This window comes from Telopea speciosissima, chromosome 9 (genome assembly GCF_018873765.1).
Source record: "Telopea speciosissima isolate NSW1024214 ecotype Mountain lineage chromosome 9, Tspe_v1, whole genome shotgun sequence".
NCBI classification, from domain to species: domain Eukaryota; kingdom Viridiplantae; phylum Streptophyta; class Magnoliopsida; order Proteales; family Proteaceae; genus Telopea; species Telopea speciosissima.
Window position 1 is genome coordinate 20,288,502 of NC_057924.1, and position 19,202 is coordinate 20,307,703.

At 40.5% G+C, this 19,202-nt stretch overlaps 2 protein-coding genes across 3 annotated transcripts in view; one reads left to right on the top strand and one right to left on the bottom strand.

The window, feature by feature from the left end:
• Positions 1-656: 656 nt before the first annotated feature.
• LOC122638736 (G-type lectin S-receptor-like serine/threonine-protein kinase LECRK2) lies at positions 657-1,541 on the top strand. The gene has a single exon (XM_043831586.1). The coding sequence runs from the start codon at positions 657-659 to the stop codon at positions 1,539-1,541; it is 885 nt and encodes a 294-aa protein (XP_043687521.1).
• A 1,738-nt stretch (positions 1,542-3,279) lies between these two features.
• Positions 3,280-19,202, bottom strand: part of LOC122640036 (probable serine/threonine-protein kinase SIS8) — an 87,856-nt gene continuing 71,933 nt past the window's right edge. For both annotated transcript variants that reach the window (XM_043833133.1, XM_043833132.1), the window contains 6 exons: positions 12,480-12,603; positions 12,377-12,396; positions 11,961-12,117; positions 3,714-4,002; positions 3,552-3,624; positions 3,280-3,467 (listed from right to left, as the gene is read on the bottom strand). In XM_043833133.1, coding sequence (XP_043689068.1) covers positions 3,385-3,467; positions 3,552-3,624; positions 3,714-4,002; positions 11,961-12,117; positions 12,377-12,396; positions 12,480-12,603 — 746 coding nt within the window. In that variant the 3' untranslated portion in view covers positions 3,280-3,384. The remainder of the gene's footprint in view (positions 3,468-3,551; positions 3,625-3,713; positions 4,003-11,960; positions 12,118-12,376; positions 12,397-12,479; positions 12,604-19,202) is intronic.

Sequence of the window (19,202 nt, forward strand, 5' to 3'; positions counted from 1 at the left end):
TAAATCACCGCAACCAACAAACTACTCGATCTCTTCAAATTCTCATGGCGTCTGCTACATTTGTGTTTCTACTCCTCTCTGCACTAGTTTATATTTCTGCAGTAGTAGCAGATCATCATAGATCATCCAGCATTAGCTTAGGTTCCTCCCTGTCCCCTTCCTCAACCAATTCATCATCATCATCATGTGGCTTTCTCCTTCTGGTCAATTTGCTTTTGGGTTTTACCCACAAGGAAATAGCTTTGCCATTGGAATATGGTTTGCCCAAATACCTGAACATACAGTCGTATGGACATCAAATCGAGATATGATCGATCTTCCTCTACCGATGCCACGTTGCTCCTTACCACTGATGGTAAATTGGTCCTGAAACATATTAGGGTTTAAGGTTTAAGCACACGATTGCTTAAAGCATTACACCCTTAGTATCTAGTTTGGAATACCGACTGTTGCCTCCAGTTAATATTTATAGGAAAACTAGGATTTAGGTCAGATAGACTAATTACTAGATTACCCCTCACAACATGAGTATTAATACAAGTAGAATTATATTAGAACATATGATGGGATATTACATAAATACCCTTACAAAACGCATACCACAAGACGAACCAAAATCTATTGCGGACGACTCACAGTCGGTTTCTTGGGCTTCCATGCTTGACACCGGTAATGTCGTTCTATATAATTCAAGCGGAATGATCTTTTGGCAAAGTTTTGATTTCCCTACAGATACCCTTTTGCCAGGTCAACGTCTACTCGCAGGACATGAGCTGTTCTCTAGTCTATCAGAAACCGATCACTCCACAGGAATATTTAAGCTCAACATGCAAAGTGACGGCAACCTTGTTCAATACCCAAATGAAAATCCACAAACAATCCCAAAATCATATTGGGCAACAGGTACGAATGGTCAAGGTGACAATGTGACATTAAATCTTGATGATGATGGTCACCTTTATTTGGTTAATAGGAAGGGTAAAACTATCTATAATCTATTCACCGGTGGAAATTCCGTCAACGGGATGATTTTTTACCGTATGACGATCGACATCGATGGGATCTTCAGAGTCTATTCCATTATTAATGTGAATCAGAAGAGTTACTACTGGTCGATCAAATGGGAGTCATCCACCGATAAGTGTAAACCCAAGGGCATTTGTGGTTTGAATGCTTATTGTACTCTCATGAATAAGACAGCCCTATGTGACTGTATTCCCGGTTTCAGCTTCAAAGATGAGAGTCACCATAATTTGGGTTGCGAGCGAAAGTTAAATGATGAGGATTGTGGAAACGAAACAATGTCTACGTTGAAGAACACCGAATGGGAAGAAAATCCATATTACGCAATTCTATCATCCACTACTGAAAGAGAATGCAAAGAGGCTTGCTTGGCAGACAAGTACTGTGAAGCTACATCATTTCCAGACAAGCAGTGTAGAAAACTGAGTTTCCCGTTGAGATATGGAAGAAAATTACAAGATACAACCACCACTACAATTTTTGTAAAGTCAGCAGGTAAGAGTTGCAGTGCCACATGATTCCACCACTCTAATAAATAATCTTTTTCCTCATCAAGGCTCTGCCTGAATGTATCTAGGTAAAATAATACAGGGAAAAAGTACATGTTGAATTTTTATTTTCGATGTAAAATGTCATTGTAAGGCTTCTTGTCATTTATTTTATATATTTTCATCTTCCCCCCCCCCCCCCCCCCAAAAAAAAAAAAAAAATACAATCTAATGTCGGGTTGGTTAGTCCAATAGAATTCATCCTAGTGAAGTGCATCCCATCGATTTCCATTTGGCATGTATTCATAAACCAAAAAATTCAAATTAGAACTCGAAAAATAGTAGTACAACTCGACGATGTTCTTAAACCCCTCTTTAGGAACAATTGATCCTTTGCCGGCAGCTCCAAGTGCTTGTTCTTGTCCACCATGACATCAATGAAATAGGATAAAGGATGTACCCAGTGCATGAGGACCTTTGCTTTCGTAGAGAGACAGTTTCCAGACTCAAACCCGTGACCACTTGGTCACAATGGAAAAACTTATACCATTGCACCAAGTCCCTCCCTCCCTCAATGAAATAGGATAATTACAATTATTACAACCTACCACTGAAATTTTCAATTTCCCAGATACAGTTCACCCCCTTTCGGATGTAAATTTGTAGATAGGCAGGGAACTTTGATTAGATAAATTATGATAGACAAGCACAGAGACCTGGATTGCCTGAAAGACTTTCTACTGAACCTCCCTTAATAAGTGAGGGGTAACTAGACCTGAGAGCTGATTGTTTGAAAAGTTAATTCATAGAGGATTTCTGGTATAAGCATTGTCAGTTCGTTGTTTGACAGATCAAGAACATTTAGAGATTTCAAGTAAACGAAATTGATGCAGGAATTGATTAATTTAGTTACCAATTTCAAGAGGAATAGATCCAGATAAGAGGTTGTCATAGAGATCGATCTTACCCAAATTAACAACTTGAGCAATTTCTGGTGCTATGACACATGAAATCCTGTTCTGCTGTATGAACAGCTCCGGAGGGGCTAGGAGAGGGAAGCAAGGGAGAAAGGGAGGTGCGAGTTTGTTTTTTTCAGAGAAGATCAATAAAGAAACATTGAGTAGGGGGTTAAATGTAGAATAAGTATAGCATGCAACACAATTATTTTAAGCACACAAACCAAATATTTTTAAGAGAAATCTCCATTCCCAATAAGCATACAAATAAGTTGAAAATTTAGCATCATAACCCCAATAACTTGCGTTATATGTATGTTTTAAATGATCATAGCGGCTCTAGTTATGGTCTTTCAATTTTTTGAAATCATTGGGAAACCTGTCCCAAAATTTTTTATTAATTGTTACAAAATCAGAATCCAAATTCGTCTGGACAGTCCAGGTACAGATTTTAATGGGTTGGCTTCGAGACTCTTTAGATTCCGATTTCAAACTGACACCCTTCTTTAGTCAGTCATATTTGACGTGCTTTGAGTGTTCGTCATTTTGGATTACATGGCACTACATCAGTCTTCAGAAGGGAGCCTCAGCTCCAGAAACTCTGAACAGTTTCCTTTTTTTTCCCCCTTTAAAACAGTTTCTATAGTTTTCAAACTATAAAATTCGGGTTGTTCCCTGGAGAATTATGGTCAGATTTTTTTCAGATTATCCTGATATATATTTTTTCAAGCTTGATATTTTTAACTTCCATGGCACCCACTCTTCAGAGATTAGGGAGAGGGAGGCCACAATGCTACAGGAAACCAAAAAACTAGCAATGAAATGTTCTTTGAATAAATATAACATTAACTAATTTACAACTTGCAACTGACAAATAAAACCCCTCTTCTGCGCTTCCTATACAAAAACAAACCAAATCAGCAGAGAGTGTACTCGCAATCAAGCAAGCGGGAGAGGATCTCCTCACAGCTTGGTCGTTCATCTGGCTCTGCCCAACAATCTGCAATCAGGATTGAAAATTTTTTAGTGCCTGCAAAATTAGCAGAGAGAATATGAAAGGAACAAAACTTTAAAGCTGACAGACCTGCAATAAGCTTGCCCAGTGGACCTTCAGGAATCTCTAGCCGTGATCCCTCATTAGCCACTGCATAAACCACCTGAACAATGGAGAACATGAAAATAAGATTACAATCCAACTAAAGTCCACATGGAATATTGAACACAAGTGAACCTCTATGTCACATACCTGCACTGCTGGTACACCTTCCCATGGTCTACTTAGAGTGAACAATTCCCACATTATCACACCAAGGCTGAACACATCACATTTCTCTGTGAACGGTTCATTGCGTATGAGTTCAGGAGCCATCCATTCGGGAGTCCCTGCAGATGAGGAATCTCTCATGGGAATTTCTGTCATTATTCGAGAAAGCCCAAAGTCGCAGATCTTCACTTGCCAATGCTTATTCAGGAGGCAATTTGCAGTTTTCAGATCCCGATGAACTATTTTCATCCGGTGCATGCACATCAATCCCCTTAATTGCCAACAAAAATATAGTCAGCTGTTTGTGATACCAAACATAAAATTCAAGTCTACATGGATAAGCACCAAATGGAGAAAAACACTTCTTTTAGATAAATTTACTGACCCCTCCCCTGTACTTTGCCCTAATTAAACATTCCTCCCCCTCCCCTACCACGTATAATCTTATTACAATTAGACCCAAGCTGTTAGTGTCTGTCTGTTAAGTTGTGCCCTCTCCGCTGGCTCCTTTAGTCGCCGGTGCTGCCTGTCTTTCTTGCTGCGACCCTATAGGTAGTTGTGCCTTCCCAGTTTCCACCGGTCTCTCTTGCCGGTGCTGCTTCGCCTTGCCTAGGTCGATGTGCCTTTCTTGCTGCCTTTTTCTCTAGTTATCGAATGGCCCTTCACTATGGCTGATGATCCTACTAGTGCTACCTCCACTGGTGCATCCTCTACTGGTATGACTGAGGGGCACTCACTTGGTCGCACGAATAACACTGGGCATCACACTCTCTAACTTGGCCCCATCAAACTGAATGGTCAGAACTACCTTACCTGGTCTCGGGCATGTCTTCACACACTCCGGTTACACAACTACTCTGGCCTCATTACAGGAGACACTCCAAAGCCAACGGATCCTAGTGCTGCTTCTACATGGTCGACCAATGATGCGCTGGTTATGTCTTTCCTGCTCAATTCTATGGAGCCCTCTGTCAGTCCCAGCTTTATTCTTTTTAATTCTGCTAAGGAACTATGGGATGCAGTTCTCCAAACCTATTCATAGGCAAGGAATTATGCCCAGATTTATGAGATACGGCATCAGGTCCGTAACACTACTCAGAAGGAGCTTTCCCTCACTGCCTCCTATTCTGCCCTGACCATCCTTTGGTAGTATGTAAACTTTATCATCTCGTTCCCATGGTGCACCCTGATGGTGAAGGCATGTTTTAGAAGGAGAGGGAGATGGAACGTGTATATGATTTTTCTGACCGGCTTAAACCCTGAATAAGATCAGGTCGGGATACAGATACTAGGGCGTGATTCATTCCCTACTCTCCTTTAGGCATATAATTTGGTCCAGTCTGAAGAACATTGACGGGCTGTCATGATGCCTCCTGCTATTCTTGTAAGGCCTGCCTTGCTTACTACTCCACTTGCACCATCTACTGTGGATACTTCCAAGGCTCCTTTTACATGGGAACCCGTGAAATGTGATTAATATGGTTGTCCACATCATACACGGGATACTTGTTGGAAGCTTTATGGGGGCCCCAAGGTTGGGCGAAATCCTAAACAAGGTAGCACTCGTTCCCAGGCTCATCTCTCTGAAGAACACGATACTGGCCCTGCTACTTCTACTACGACACCCTTCTCTCTGGATCAGATAGATGCTATTCAAAAATTGATGACACAACTTACCACTAGCTCTTCATCTTCTCCTATCTCCAACCTTGCCCAGTCAGGTAATTTCCATGTCTCTTCTACCAGTTCCTTATGGTTAATTGACTCTGGTGCTAGCGACCATATAACTAGTAACTTAGAGGTCTTCTGTACCTATTCTCCTTGCCCTGGCCGAGATAAGTTACATGTCGTCGATGTAAAGGTACAGTTTCTTGTTCTTCCCATCTCTCCCTCTCTCTCCTTTGTTTTACATGTCTCATAATTATGTGCAAATCTGTTATCCATTTATCATTTAACTAGTTAGTTGAATTGTTCCGTTCACTTTTTTTTCACTCATTGTGTGTTTCAGGATCTGGTGACGGGCACAACAATTGGGTATGGTCAGGTCTGTGATGGTCTCTACTACTTAGAATCCACACCAATAGTACCACTCCCTTCTTTAGCTCACACCCTCCGTTCTGATAACTTGACAAAGCTTCATCACTGGCACTGTCGTTTGGTACACCCTTCTTTTCATATTTTACGTTCTATGTTTCCGGATTTAGTTGAAGCTTGTGGTTTGGAACAGTTACATTGTGGTGTGCATAAATTTGCAACACACACTAGAAACTCTTATCCTATTAGTGATGTTAAAAGTGATGTCCCCTTTTCGATTTTTCATTCTGATATACGGGGTCCCTCTAGGGCTGTTGATCATAATGGTTTTTGTTGGTTAATTACATTTATTGATAATTGCACACGTCTCACCTAGGTTTACCTTTTACATAGTAAGTTTGATGCCATTTCTCGCTTTCAGTCTTTTCATGCCATGCTTAGGACTCAATTTAATGGTACTATTAGAGTTCTTCGAAGTGATAATGGTACTGAGTATATTGATAGTAGTTTTCAGCAGTTTCTTTCTTCCCATGGTATCCTCTCCCAAAACTTCGTGTGTTCGGACACCCTGAAAAGAATGGCATCCCTGAACGGAAAATCGCCATCTCCTAGACGTGATCCGTGCCTTGATATTCACTAATGGTAACCCTAAAATCTATTGGGGAGATGTCCTTAATGCTGTCATCACCAGTTGTCCCTATGGTTATTGATATTAATAGTCTTCCAGTTCAGGGGGGGCTTCTAATACAAAGGGAGCTTTTAATTGACAGTACTAGTGGTAAGGGGGAGACATTGGTTCACTCTGTTCCAGATCCGAAAGTGATAACCTACACTCGAAGTAGATTCAAGAAAAAGGGAACCATGAACGACCCAACCATTACCTATTGTAGCGCCTCCACCAAATTCGTCCTCACCATCAAGTAATATTTCTCCTACTTCTGATAATGTGTTTGATCCTGCTTTACATGACTGTCTCATTACTATTAGAAAAGGTGTTCGTTCCTACACACAACAACCCATTTCCCATTTTGTCTCTTATGAATCTTTATCACCCTCCAATCGGGCTTTTATTTCCTCTTTGTCTTCTGTGTCAATTCCACAGGATTGGAAAGAAGACATCAAAGATCTGAAATGGAAGGCTGCCATGCAAGAAGAAATGTAGGCCTAGGACAAAAATGGTACTTGGGAACTTGTCCCTCATCATGAAGGGAAAAAGTTGGTTGGATGCAAGTGGGTGTTCAGTGTCAAGCAGAGGGCAGATGGCACCATTGAGCAAGGCATGCCTGGTTGCCAAGGACCAAGGAATTAAGTATTGGTCCGTATCGTATCGTATCGGCCGATACATCTCGGTTTCGGTCGGTGTCGATACGATACATACCGATACGTCTCTATTTTTTTTAAAAAATAAATTGTCTCAACTGTATCGATATGCATCGACCGATACATATCGATACAATACGATACGGTCGATACGTATCGATACAGCCGAGACATAAGTTTTTCCATTTTTTCTAGTTTTTTTACGTATCGGTATGTATCGATATGTATCAACCGATACATATCGATACGTGTTAGCATTATTATGGAGTTTTTTTTCTTATTAGTTAAAGCTGGAACTTCTTTTTACTTATATGTATAATCCAACTTGAGAGGGAGTGTTGGAATATGTAATCTAGGATACCGTGGGGGTATTCTGGTCCTTTTGGGGTTAGTTTAATTCTTATGTCATTAGTTTAAGTTGCTGCTCTTATAGAGTCAGCTAGTTAGGGGTAATTATGTCTATTTCAGTCCCTTTGTAACTTTCCCATCTATTATAAAGAGAGGGGCTTACCTATCAATGAATCTAAGTCATTATTTTCTCTCATTCTCTCTTTCTAACCCACGATTCTGCCAACAATACGTACCGATACGTATCGATAAGTCTCGACCGTCTCGACACTTAAAAGAACAGGTGCCACTTTTTCTGTGTTTCCAGTAAGAATATGAACTAGAGGCTTGTCCAGGCGGAAAAAGGACCAGTCCAGCCAAGGAAAAACCCCTAAAATCAAGTTTGAAATCCAATTTTTTGCCCAAATCACTTGAGGGCTTCCATTCCTTGGTGAAAAACGACACTATTAGAGGTGGATTCACATCAGTTGCTGCATCCTGACATTCTTCATGGCAATAGAGTGACTCTACATGTAAGAAATCTCATCTTTTAATCTTTTATAACAATTTCAAAGTGCCGCACTTGTTTGGTTATTGATTATTCACAATTCTTAGTGTATATGCATGATATATGATATAAATTGCTTGTTTATATTGTTTTTTGTGTCCAAAAGTATATTTTTATGTGTATTTTGATCATTTTCATGCGTTTCTGCACCGATCACTACATATCTCCAATACGATACGATATGATATGATACGTCTCTTAAAATCGCCCGACCGATACGATACCCGATACCGATGGGATAGATTATCAAGAAACCTTTGCACCTGTTGCAAAGATGAATTCAGTTAGGGCATGTTGTCTTGTGTTGCAAATCTGGGGTGGAAACTTCAACAATTGGATGTCAAGAATACCTTCTTAAAATCTTAAATGGAGATCTTGAAGAATAAGTGTACATGGACTTGCCTTCAGGTTTTGCCTCCTCATCTACTACTGGTCTTATTTGCAGATTGCGGAAATCCCTTTATGTTTTCAAACAATCTCCTAGGGCGTGGTTTGGTCGTTTTCTGAAAGCCATGCAGAAATTTTTGTATCGACAAAGCCAAAGTGACCATACTTTTTTGTTCAAAAAGGGGGAAAGTGCTCCCTCCGCTTGCTCCTTCACCTCGTAAACTCAGTAAGCTCACCTGATCGTAGACCACCCTCGCTTTTGTTCAATTATAAATTTTTAACCACTTTGATGGAGATTTGTAGTATCAGTCAAGTAAATACAGATTGAGATCGTAGAAACATGAGCTTGTGATATAGCTACACCTAATTCCGCGAGTACAAGCTAACTAAAGTATTGTGTGTTAGTTCACACTTCAGCAAGCAAAGCAAACGGGAATGTGGATTTCAGGGTCAGGGGCGCCAACGGTAGACTGATCCGTTACAGCTTGGAGTTCTTCTCAGGGATGGAATTTAAAAAACAATGGTACCCAAAAGCCCTTATTGTGTATGTAGATGATATAGTGAACACAAGAAATGATGATACTGAAATCTCCCATCTAAAATCTATGCTAGCTATGGAGTTTAAAACAAAGGATCTAGGACCTCTCCGATACTTTCTTGGAATTGAAGTTGCCAAATCAAACGAGGGCAATTTTATTTCCCAACAGAAGTATGTCTTGGACCTTGATGAAACAGGAATGGTTGGATATAAGCCTGCAAACTCCCCTATTGAGGTTAATCGCTAGATATGTAATGCCACGAGCAATTCGGTTGACAGAAAACAGTACTAGAGACTGGTTGGGTGGCTGATTTACCTGTCCCACACTAGACCTGATATTGCCTATGCTGTAGGCATTGTTAGTTTGTTTCTCCATAAGCCTAGGACATCTCACCTTGATGCAGTAAGGTATTTGAAGTTTGCCCATAGGAAAGGTATTCTCTTCTTGAACTATGGGAATCTAAGACTGGAAGCGTCTGATGCCGATTGGGCTGGATTTGTTGATGATCGACAATCTACTTCTGGTTATTGTTCCTTCCTTGGAGGTAACCTTGCCACATGGCGAAGCAATAAACAGTCTGTTGTGCCCTAGTCTAGTGTTGAAGCAGAGTATCGTGCCATGGCCCAAGGGATCTGTGAACTACGGTTACTTATCAAAGTCCTATGCGCCTCTACTGTGACAACAAGGTTTCCATTAGCATTGCATGAATAAATATTGAGATCAATAGACACTTCATTAAAGAAAAGCTTGAGCAAGGAATTGTTTGTATCCCTTTTGTTAGTTCTGGTAACCAACTTGCTGATTACAAAGGGGTTGAATTGTAAGGTGTTTCATCCACTGGTCTCCAAGTTGGGCATGTATGATATATTTGCACCAACTTGAGGGGGAGTATTGAGAACCATGGGATTAGTAATAAGCATCTTACATTAAGTTAAATTAGGGTTTCACTTTATTTCCATTTTTACCCCCTTTAGGTTGTAACTCTATTATAAACAAGGTTGTCAAGGCATCACCTACGCGGCACCTAGGCATCGCCTACGCGGCGCCTCGGCGTCCAGGCAGTTTGTTTTGGGGCGCCTTAAGTTTTTCACCCCTCGACTGCCTTGATTCGCCTATCGCCTTGACAACTATGATTATAAATAAAGAGGATTTCTGTGTGACAAGTCATATTATTCCCCAACTCTGATTCTGAACTGTACATAAGTAAAAAAAGATTTATCTTCTGATATTTTATGGCAGAATTAGTTGTCACCCAATTAAAAGAACAAGAATCTAATGCAAAACTAATAGCTAATATCCAATTAATCCAATAATTAATGAATTAAGTCTATGATTAGTAATTACTAGATGGTACAGCCATAGTTGTCACGGTGGCATGACGGTCCAAGGTGTTGGAGGCTTGTCTAAGCACTTAGGCGGTAAAGCGGCCGCTTAAGCGGTAAAGGCGGTCTAGTGTTAGTTTTTCCCCTCCCCCCCAAACATTCAATACATGATGGCATTATGCATCATAGTATCATACCTTATATCATTAAAAATTAAATTTAAGCCACCTCCAGTCATCAAAATGAAAAATCATACATGACACTTAAAAATTCAGAATAATTGAAGATCATAAATTAATTAAGAAACTAAAAGACATAGCACAAAATCACAAATGACTAATTAACATTTTAGTGTGTTACAGAGAAGAAGCAGGCAGCATTAATTAACCAAGCAAACAAAAAAAGAACAGAGAAGAAGCAGGCAGAATTAACCATTAACCAAGCCAAAAAAAAAAAAAAACCAAAGAAGAAGCAGCAGTTTAGTGCGTTACAGAGAAGAAGCAGGAAGCAGTTAATCAAGAAAAAAAAAAAAAAGAAGCAGCAGCAGTAGGCTTTACGGACTACAGACTTACAGAGTACAGAGAAGAAGAAGCATCAAAGTTAACATTTACCGGAACAGAGATGCAGGCGTTAGAATTTAAAAAAAAAAAAGGAAAACAGAGTTACAGAGAGTAGAAGAAGAAGAAGAAGAAAACTAGGGACTTGCCGGAGTATGGATTTACCTTGCCGGAAGACAGGAAGAGTCGAGTACTCGAGTTGTTGCCGCCTTGCCGGAACTGGAGGAGACAAATAGTCGAGGATTGCACCGTTGCAGACTTGTGGTTGCACAGAGGCAGAGAGGAGTAGAGGGTTTTAGTTTGTTTTAGGCACTTCACTTTTTACTTTTTAGAGTTTAGAGTTTAGACTTTTTAAGTTTTTAGTTTTAAAGCTTATTTATCCTATGTAGCAGCACATATTAAAATCCTTGTACACAACCAATAAAAATCAAGCAAAAAAGAATAAAATGCATTAAAAAAATCAAAAAACAAAACATGAGTCATGAATGGCGGTCGACTTGACCATATGGTGCACCAAGGCATCACTTTAACCGCCTTGGTGACGCCTAGATGGTCAAAGCGACCGCCTTTCATGACTCAAGGTAGCGTATTACAGCTTAGTGCCCATAATTCCGCCTGGACGCCAAGGCGCCGCCTAGGTGACGCCTTGACAACTATGGGTACAGCTGTAATGATAGTGTTGAAATAGAGATGATCACAACTTTTTAAGCAAAAATGGAGCTGTCCTAAAAATGTTTGGGCATTGTAGATATGCAGCAAGTATAAAAGCATACACAAGCAATAGATGAACTTGCATCTCTGAATCACAAGGAACCTTGTACTGCAACACAATTAGGTCCCTCCGTGATTTTATTTATCACTGCACTTCTTAAACACCTCAGTGGATTTGAAGATTGTGCCCCAAAATCAATGCTATCATGCATAACTAGTTCCTTTCTCTGGAAGAGTGGCAATTATAACAATGGTTTCTATTTATGTTCTCAAAGTAAATGTTCTAGTTGGAATGGCTTAAAAGTCTACATGCATTATTCCATTTAAATGCAGAGAGTGAACAGCTAAATCAGTCAAACCTAATCACAATTAAAATACCAATTACCAAACTGAACAAATGTATACTAGAATTGAAGGGGTACTATATGAAGCATTAAATCAGGATAGAAGGGGGTTGAATTAACCGGCAAATATCACGCAGCATCTTCAGTCTCCTTCGCCAGCTGAGTTTCTTTTTCTGGCCACTCATGTGGATCAAATAATACAAAGATCCCCACTCCATGTATTCAGTTACCATTAATAAATGAGGAGGCTTTGTGCATGCCCCAAGAAATAAAATAACTGCAAAAAATAGCATCAATTGTTTCATGAGCGCATAAATAAGCATCCACATACATAAAATATTTATAGGAAATTTTGTCATCTTTAATATCAAACATGGGAAACTACAAACAAAAATAGAGAATTTTAACTAAAAAGAAATCTAATCTGATGCCAATTAAACTCCAAGAATCCAACAGATTAAGCTCTCATGTGTAACCACATATGAATATGAGAATAAGGTTCAGTAACTATGGGGTATAGACGTATAGTAGAGTACCATTTGGGTGTCGAAGGCGGCTGAAAAGAGACAAAAGAAAGCTGAGTCAGAAGAAAAAACTGGGAGGAAATAGCTTACTCCTCACGGATCAATAAGTAAATACCTTAGGATAGATATTTCATTGCAGAAGTCCTCCATATTTTCAGCAGTCAAATCTTGCTCTAGAAAAATCTTGATTGCAACATCTGTCCCATTCCAAATACCACGGAAAACTTCTCCAAAGAAACCTGAAGCCAAATCAATGGAGATGCATAGGTAAGCAAGGAACTCATATTCACTGGAGCAAATGTCATTTACTATTTCTCCTATGTGACATGAAAGTGTAATGCACTTACAGAAACAACTCCATAAGTAATTTTATGCCAACAGGGTAATATGCTGCCTCACAAGGGCATCTGGCAGGGACCATTTTTGTCCTCGCAGTTAAAAGCAGCAATGGGAAAACACAGATAGTCCAGAAATAATATGTTTTAGGAAATGTGGGTATGCAACCATAAACATTCCATATATAAGATTATGTAAACCATGTTTTAAGTCATGACTTGGGCACTAGGGCATGACAACTCTTTCCTACACCCTATATCAGGAAATGCACGAAATCAATATGACCATCCTGAAATATGGACTGGAAGTAAATTATATTCGAACAAACCAAGGTCAAACCATGGTTTGGGATGTTCAGCAAATTTTCTTGCATGCCAAGTCATACCAGGGCCAAATCTAAAGTCTAAACTACAACCAGCTTAGCACTGTTTGATTTTGAATTATAATATAAGTGCATTTATTTTAACACAAATAGTTCATTCTGGCCACTAGTATTATTTTATATGAAACCATCAAGATTAAGCCATTTGGACTTAAATGAGAGTAAAATGCTCCATTTTCCATATATTACAGGAATTTGGTCCAACCAGGGAAAGCTTCTAAGACTCCTTTTTTTGGGACATAAATTGCCAAAATAACTCTGAAACTGACCCAGAATAAGAATCTACCCAGTTGCATTTTTTTCACATGAAACCTATGCTAGAGTTTGTGTAGTAAAGGTACTGTAGGAACTAGTTTGTTAACTAGTTGCCATATATTGTAATTTTCTATTTTTACCTTTTACCTCCCTAGGGAGGTGTATGTAATTTCTTTCATATTATTAATGAAGTAATATAGGTGTGGAGGAGACATCACTCCAACACACAACATTCCACCATCTTTTCTTCTTCTCCTCCATCTTTCTCCTAGTTCTTTACATTTGTTAACTTCGAACTTGGAATCAGAGATCACTTTGTTGGTTTAAGAGTCGAGTTATCTTCTTGTTCCTTATCTCTCTCTCTTTGGAACCCTAAGTTACAAAGGGGTTCCAAGGAAGAGAATACTATGTGAAAAATTTGAAGAGACCCTGATATGAATATGTTTGAAGCTCAGTGGAACATCAAGAGGAGGTCTCACATGAAGAAATAGAGCTGTTGAAGCTCAAACCAAAATCTGGCAGCTTCCTTCCCTTTACCGCCAGATTTTTTTTTGCTTACCTCTCTCATCCGGCTGCCATTGAGGCTGGGGTAGGATCCATTTGGATCACCCTAGGCCCTATTTGGATCTCCTCTTGCCCTCGGTTCATGAAAAGAAGGGCTGTTGAGCCAGAACTCCTCTCTTTCTTGCTTCAAGGTGCCGCCTCGGCCGTTTTTTCTTGTGTGTTAGCTATTTTTTGGACTGTACTGAGTGGAGGCTATAACAGGTCAAGAAACATTCATAGAAGACACTAATGGAGTTTCCCCATCACAAAGAAGACCCTATGGATGAAGATTGAAGACTAAGAAGTTCATTCAAAGGCCAAAGAGACCTTTCCACTATTACCGCCAGCCTATTGGTCATGTTCTTGTTTCTCCCTCCTCAAGCATCCTTTGGGCGTAAGCTAGTCTCTTAGAATCGCCCAACGGGTAAGTTTCATTCCCTTATGGTATTGGTTGTTGAGGTGAAGTGCTCAAGGAACACTACTCATTATCTCGGAATCTCCATAGTATTGCCAGCTTTGTTCCCTTTCTCTAGTTTGCCGGTGATGTGGATCTGTGATGCTTCTAGCTACTGTGTTGGTGAGGAAAACCATTTGAACACCTCAAGTTGTTGTCTGAATGTGTGATGAAGTTATACCTTGAAGAAAGTGGCCGACTTGAATTTCTTTGAGTTGTTTGCTTGTTGGATCTTGTTTCCCAGTGTTGAGAAGAACCGTTTTTTCGTTTGGGTTGAGAATTTACTCCCCATTTGCCTTTTGGGTGTTACCTATCTTCAGCCTGTCTTGGATTAGTGAATCGACAGAGGTTGTTTAGAGAAGTCTTCCCTGGGAATAATTGTCTTTGTTGGAAGAGTGTGTACTCCCCATTTGGTTTGTGTATCGTCCCCATTTTTTACATTATGTCAGGTGTTGAGGAAGAAGCCAAGTTTCACCCCGAGGGAACGACGGTGATAGATTCATATGCGATCACTGTGGGATGCAAGGCAGCAGGAGAGGGGGAGCCAGAGCATACACTTTGATGATTGAGGTTTCACCTATGGGATCTCCATATGGACTATAAACAAACACCAGCTCTCTCACTCAGGATGATATTGTAGCACTACGCCGGATGATGTCTCGACCAGGCCATTCTTCTACTACTCCTGCAGAGCATAATTGTCAAGGTGGCCCAAGGCGGTGGAGAGGTGCCTAAGTGCTTAGGCGACAATGCTCGGCGGCTAAGGCGCCCTCAAGTGTTATTTTATTTCCCCCCTTTTCTAAAATTATTTAGTATGCTACTGTTGAAATAGGCTATTTACCCAATAGGGGTAATTAGTCCTAGTTGTATTATGATTTATCCTTCTTTTGTTCTCTTTTTTCTGTTTTTTCCCCCTCAGCCGATCTCTATTTTGGCATTCCTAGTTGGATTAGGAATTCCTAATAGGATTAGGCTGAGGTGGCATTCCTACTTCTACTGTGAGTAGTTGTAATTCAGTTTATTATAAATAAAGGGCCTGGATGATCTATTTTGATCATCTAAGCATTCAGTTCTACAGAGTTTTAACATGGTATCAGAGCAAAAACAGATCTAAGAAGAAGCTTTCAAGCTTTCTCTGGTTTTTTCCTCTCCTCCCTCCCACAATTTCTGGTTTCTCCCTTCTCCATCACTCTCGGCTCCTCTCTTCCATTCAGGGCAGCACCTATGAGGTGATCTAATGAAGATTTAGATGCTGTCCTTGCATTCACCTCATTGAAGATTTCAGTTTACTGGTGTTGCCGACAGGTTCCCTCCACCATTGGAGATCGAGTTCTTCCCACAAAGCTGAAGATTGATTTCCCTTTTTTTTGGAGATTGGTTCCTGCTATTCCTGGCACACACCTCTTCCTATTTGAAGACTGCAGTATTGAATCAAAACAAAACAGATTCAGGTCTGCGATTTCTCTCCAACAGTTTTTTGCCCTAATTTTTGCAAAAATTAGGGCCTCTTATTGGCCGGTCAGAATCAGTTCCTTTTTTGAGGACTTGTTCTCCACTACAAGAGGGAAACTCGACCTCAGTTTCAGCCTTTTCTGACGGCTAATTTTTTGGGAATTTCAAAACCCATTTGCTGTACATCATGTCTGATCTGACTTCAGCTGATTCAGACGGATCCACTAGTTCGGAGTATCTTCCTTTTGCTTCCCCAACTAAATTAGATGGAACTAATTACCTGCTGTGGTCTAAATCCATCTATCTCACCATTTCTGGCCGTGGTTATACAGGCCACCTTACAGGCAGCCTCGTGAAACCCGATGAAGAGGGGCGTGCACAGAATCAATGGTTATCTCATGACTCTATGGTAATGTCTTATCTCATCCATTATATGCACTCTTTCATTGCACCTGGTTATCTTCTACTCGACACTGCTGCTCAGATATGGAAAGCTGCCAAGGAAACCTATTCCCAGGTAGGGAATGATGCACAGGTATATGAGTTACGGAAGAAAATTCATGAGATTAAACAGAATGAATTGACTCTCTCTCAATATTATGCTGAACTTCATAAGTATTGGCAAGAACTTGATCATTACTCGGATTATCGACCCACCTCTGCTACTGATATTGCTGCCTATAGAAAACATGTTGACAAAATCCGAGTTTATGACTTTTTGGCTGGTCTCAATGTCGAATATGATCCAATAAGAATACAAATTCTCGGTAAGGATCCTTTCCCTACACTCGAACAATCATATGCACTAGTTAACATTGAAGACCGACGTCGTTCAGCTATGCTCCACTCTGCCCCTACTGACCGATCAGCTTTACAAGCTGGGGCTGGTTCGACCTCTACTACTTCTGACACATCCAAAGCCGAAAAAACAGCAGTTAAATGTAAGCATTGTGGCAGATTGTGGCACACTAAGGCCACCTGTTGGAAGATACATGGTAAACCAGCCGACTTTGATGCTAAACGTGTTGCTCGAAAATCGAAAAACAAAGCTAATCATACTGAGACTGTCACTCCAGCTCCTCCTACTGACACTGAACTGTCCAAGGAAGAACTTCAGGCTTTCCGTCGTATGTTACAGGCTTCTGCTGCTTCTACTACATCAACACCTGCCAGCTCTTCCACACCTCCAGGTTCACATTTAGCCCACTCAGGTATTTCATTTGCTGGTCATTGTGCATCGGTAGTCTCCTCTCCCTGGATCATAGACTCAGGTGCCACTGATCATATGACTGGATCCTCCAGCCTCTTTACTCGTTACTCTCCTACATCTGGTAAAGATAAAGTACGAGTGGCTGATGGCTCTCTCTCTTCTATCTTTGGGCAGGGCTCTATCAGTTGCACCCCTTCCTTACCTTTATCCTCTGTTTTACATATTCCTAAATTTACCACTAATCTTCTTTCCATCATTAGCCTTACCCGTGATTTAAATTGCAAAGTGCCTTTTTTTCCTTCTCACTGTGTGTTTTAGGATCTGGCAACGGGGGCGACGATTGGATGTGGTAAGATGCATGGTGGATTGTACCTGCTTGATAATGGGAGTCCTACTTCACCACCACCTTTGGCTTCTCCCATACATCAAAGCGCGTTAGTTTCTTCTGAACTTCAACAATGGCATAATAGACCAGGTCATCCCCCTTTAGGAACATTATCCCTTTTATTTCCAGCATTAGCTAAAGAATGTCATAAAAACGATTTTTTTTGTGAAGCCTGTGTTTTGGCTAAACAACATTGTTCTACTTATTCCATTTCTAATAAAAAAGGTCCTTCTCCTTTTACTCTTATTCATTCTGATGTTTGGGGTCCTAGCCGAAAACCATCTCTTATAGGCCATCGTTGGTTTGTTTCTTTTACTGATTGTTATTCTAGGAGTACATGGGTTTACTTAATGCACAACAAAAGTGATGTTTTTTCTTGTTTTCAAAATTTTCATAAGATGATTCAAACCCAATACAATGCCATTCTCAAGATATTGCGGAGTGACAATGGTAAAGAGTACATGGATGGTCAGTTCCAAAACTACCTTGCTGCCCATGGTATACTCCATCAAACCAGTTGTGTTGATACCCCAGCTCAAAATGGTGTGGCTGAAAGAAAAAACCACCACCTCCTTGAGGTGACTCGGGCTCTTATGTTTGCCCACTCTGTCCCCCCCCCAATATTGGGGAGATGCTGTCCTAACGGCTGCCTATCTCATCAATAGGCTCCCTACCCGAGTCCTTGACTCTGACACCCCTGCCTATTTACTGCAGGGTTCCTCCTTTGTCGTCCCACCTAAAGTTTTTGGTTGTGTCTGTTATGTTCGGGATACTCGCTCTCCTGGCAAGCTCGAACCCCGTGGGGTCCGTTGTATTTTCTTAGGATATTCTCCATCCCAAAAAGGATATAAGTGTTACCATCCTCCTACCCGTCGTACCTTCACCAGTATGGATGTTGTCCTTCATGAATCTCTCTCCTATTATCAATCCACACCTCTTGAGGGGGAGACTTTCAGTGAAGATGTGATGGTTGACCTTCCCGTACAGACCCAGACCAGGGACCAACCACCCGTTGATCCCACCCATAGTTAGTAAATACGCGTACCCGAATGTTTTAATGAAAAATGCGCCGTATTGCGTATAATACTTTAGAGTCGGACAAATACGCGGATTTTAAGGCCTAACTTATTATACACAAATAATACGCGTATTATACGGTTGTAATACGTTTACTTAAATATTTAAAAAAAAAAAACCTAAAGTTGATCTTAACCGTTAAACCAATCTAATAATACTAACCGTTAGATAAAATAAAAAATTAAAATCTACCACTTACCAAAACCAAACCAAACCCTCGTCTTCTCCAGCGGAAAACCAAAGGAACTCCAGTCGTCCAACGGCTGCTTCTCAGTTCTCACTCTCCACATTCCTCTCTGTCTCTTCTTCCTCTTCTTGCGTTCTTCAGCCGGATTGCAGCGGTGCTTCAGTGCTTCTTGCATTCTTCAGGCCAGCGATTGCAGCGGTGCTTCTTGTGTTCTTCATGCTGGAGATTGCAGTGGTACTTCTTGCTTTCTTCAGGCCGGCGACTGCAACGGTGCACTTGCAGCGGTGGATTACTTAAGGTATTTTCCTGAAACCTTTTCCCCTCCATTCTTCTCCATCTCTGAGTTTCAAGTTGAGTGTTTTTGGGTTTTAAAACACTGGATCTCTGGTCAGAGTTCAAAAATCTTTCCTTCCCTCCCTAATTCTCAGTTGTATCTGCTATTCACGTTGATTCCTGCATTCAAACTCTACGATCCCACACGTCTCTGTTTTCAGTCCAAAGTAACAGAGGGCATAAATCTGAATTCAGGCTTAAATCTCTCTGTTTTCCAATGCTAT

What these genes read in the sequence shown, in the direction of transcription:
- LOC122638736 (XM_043831586.1), top strand. Translation starts at nt 657, where the DNA reads ATGCTTGACACCGGTAATGTCGTTCTATATAATTCAAGCGGAATGATC.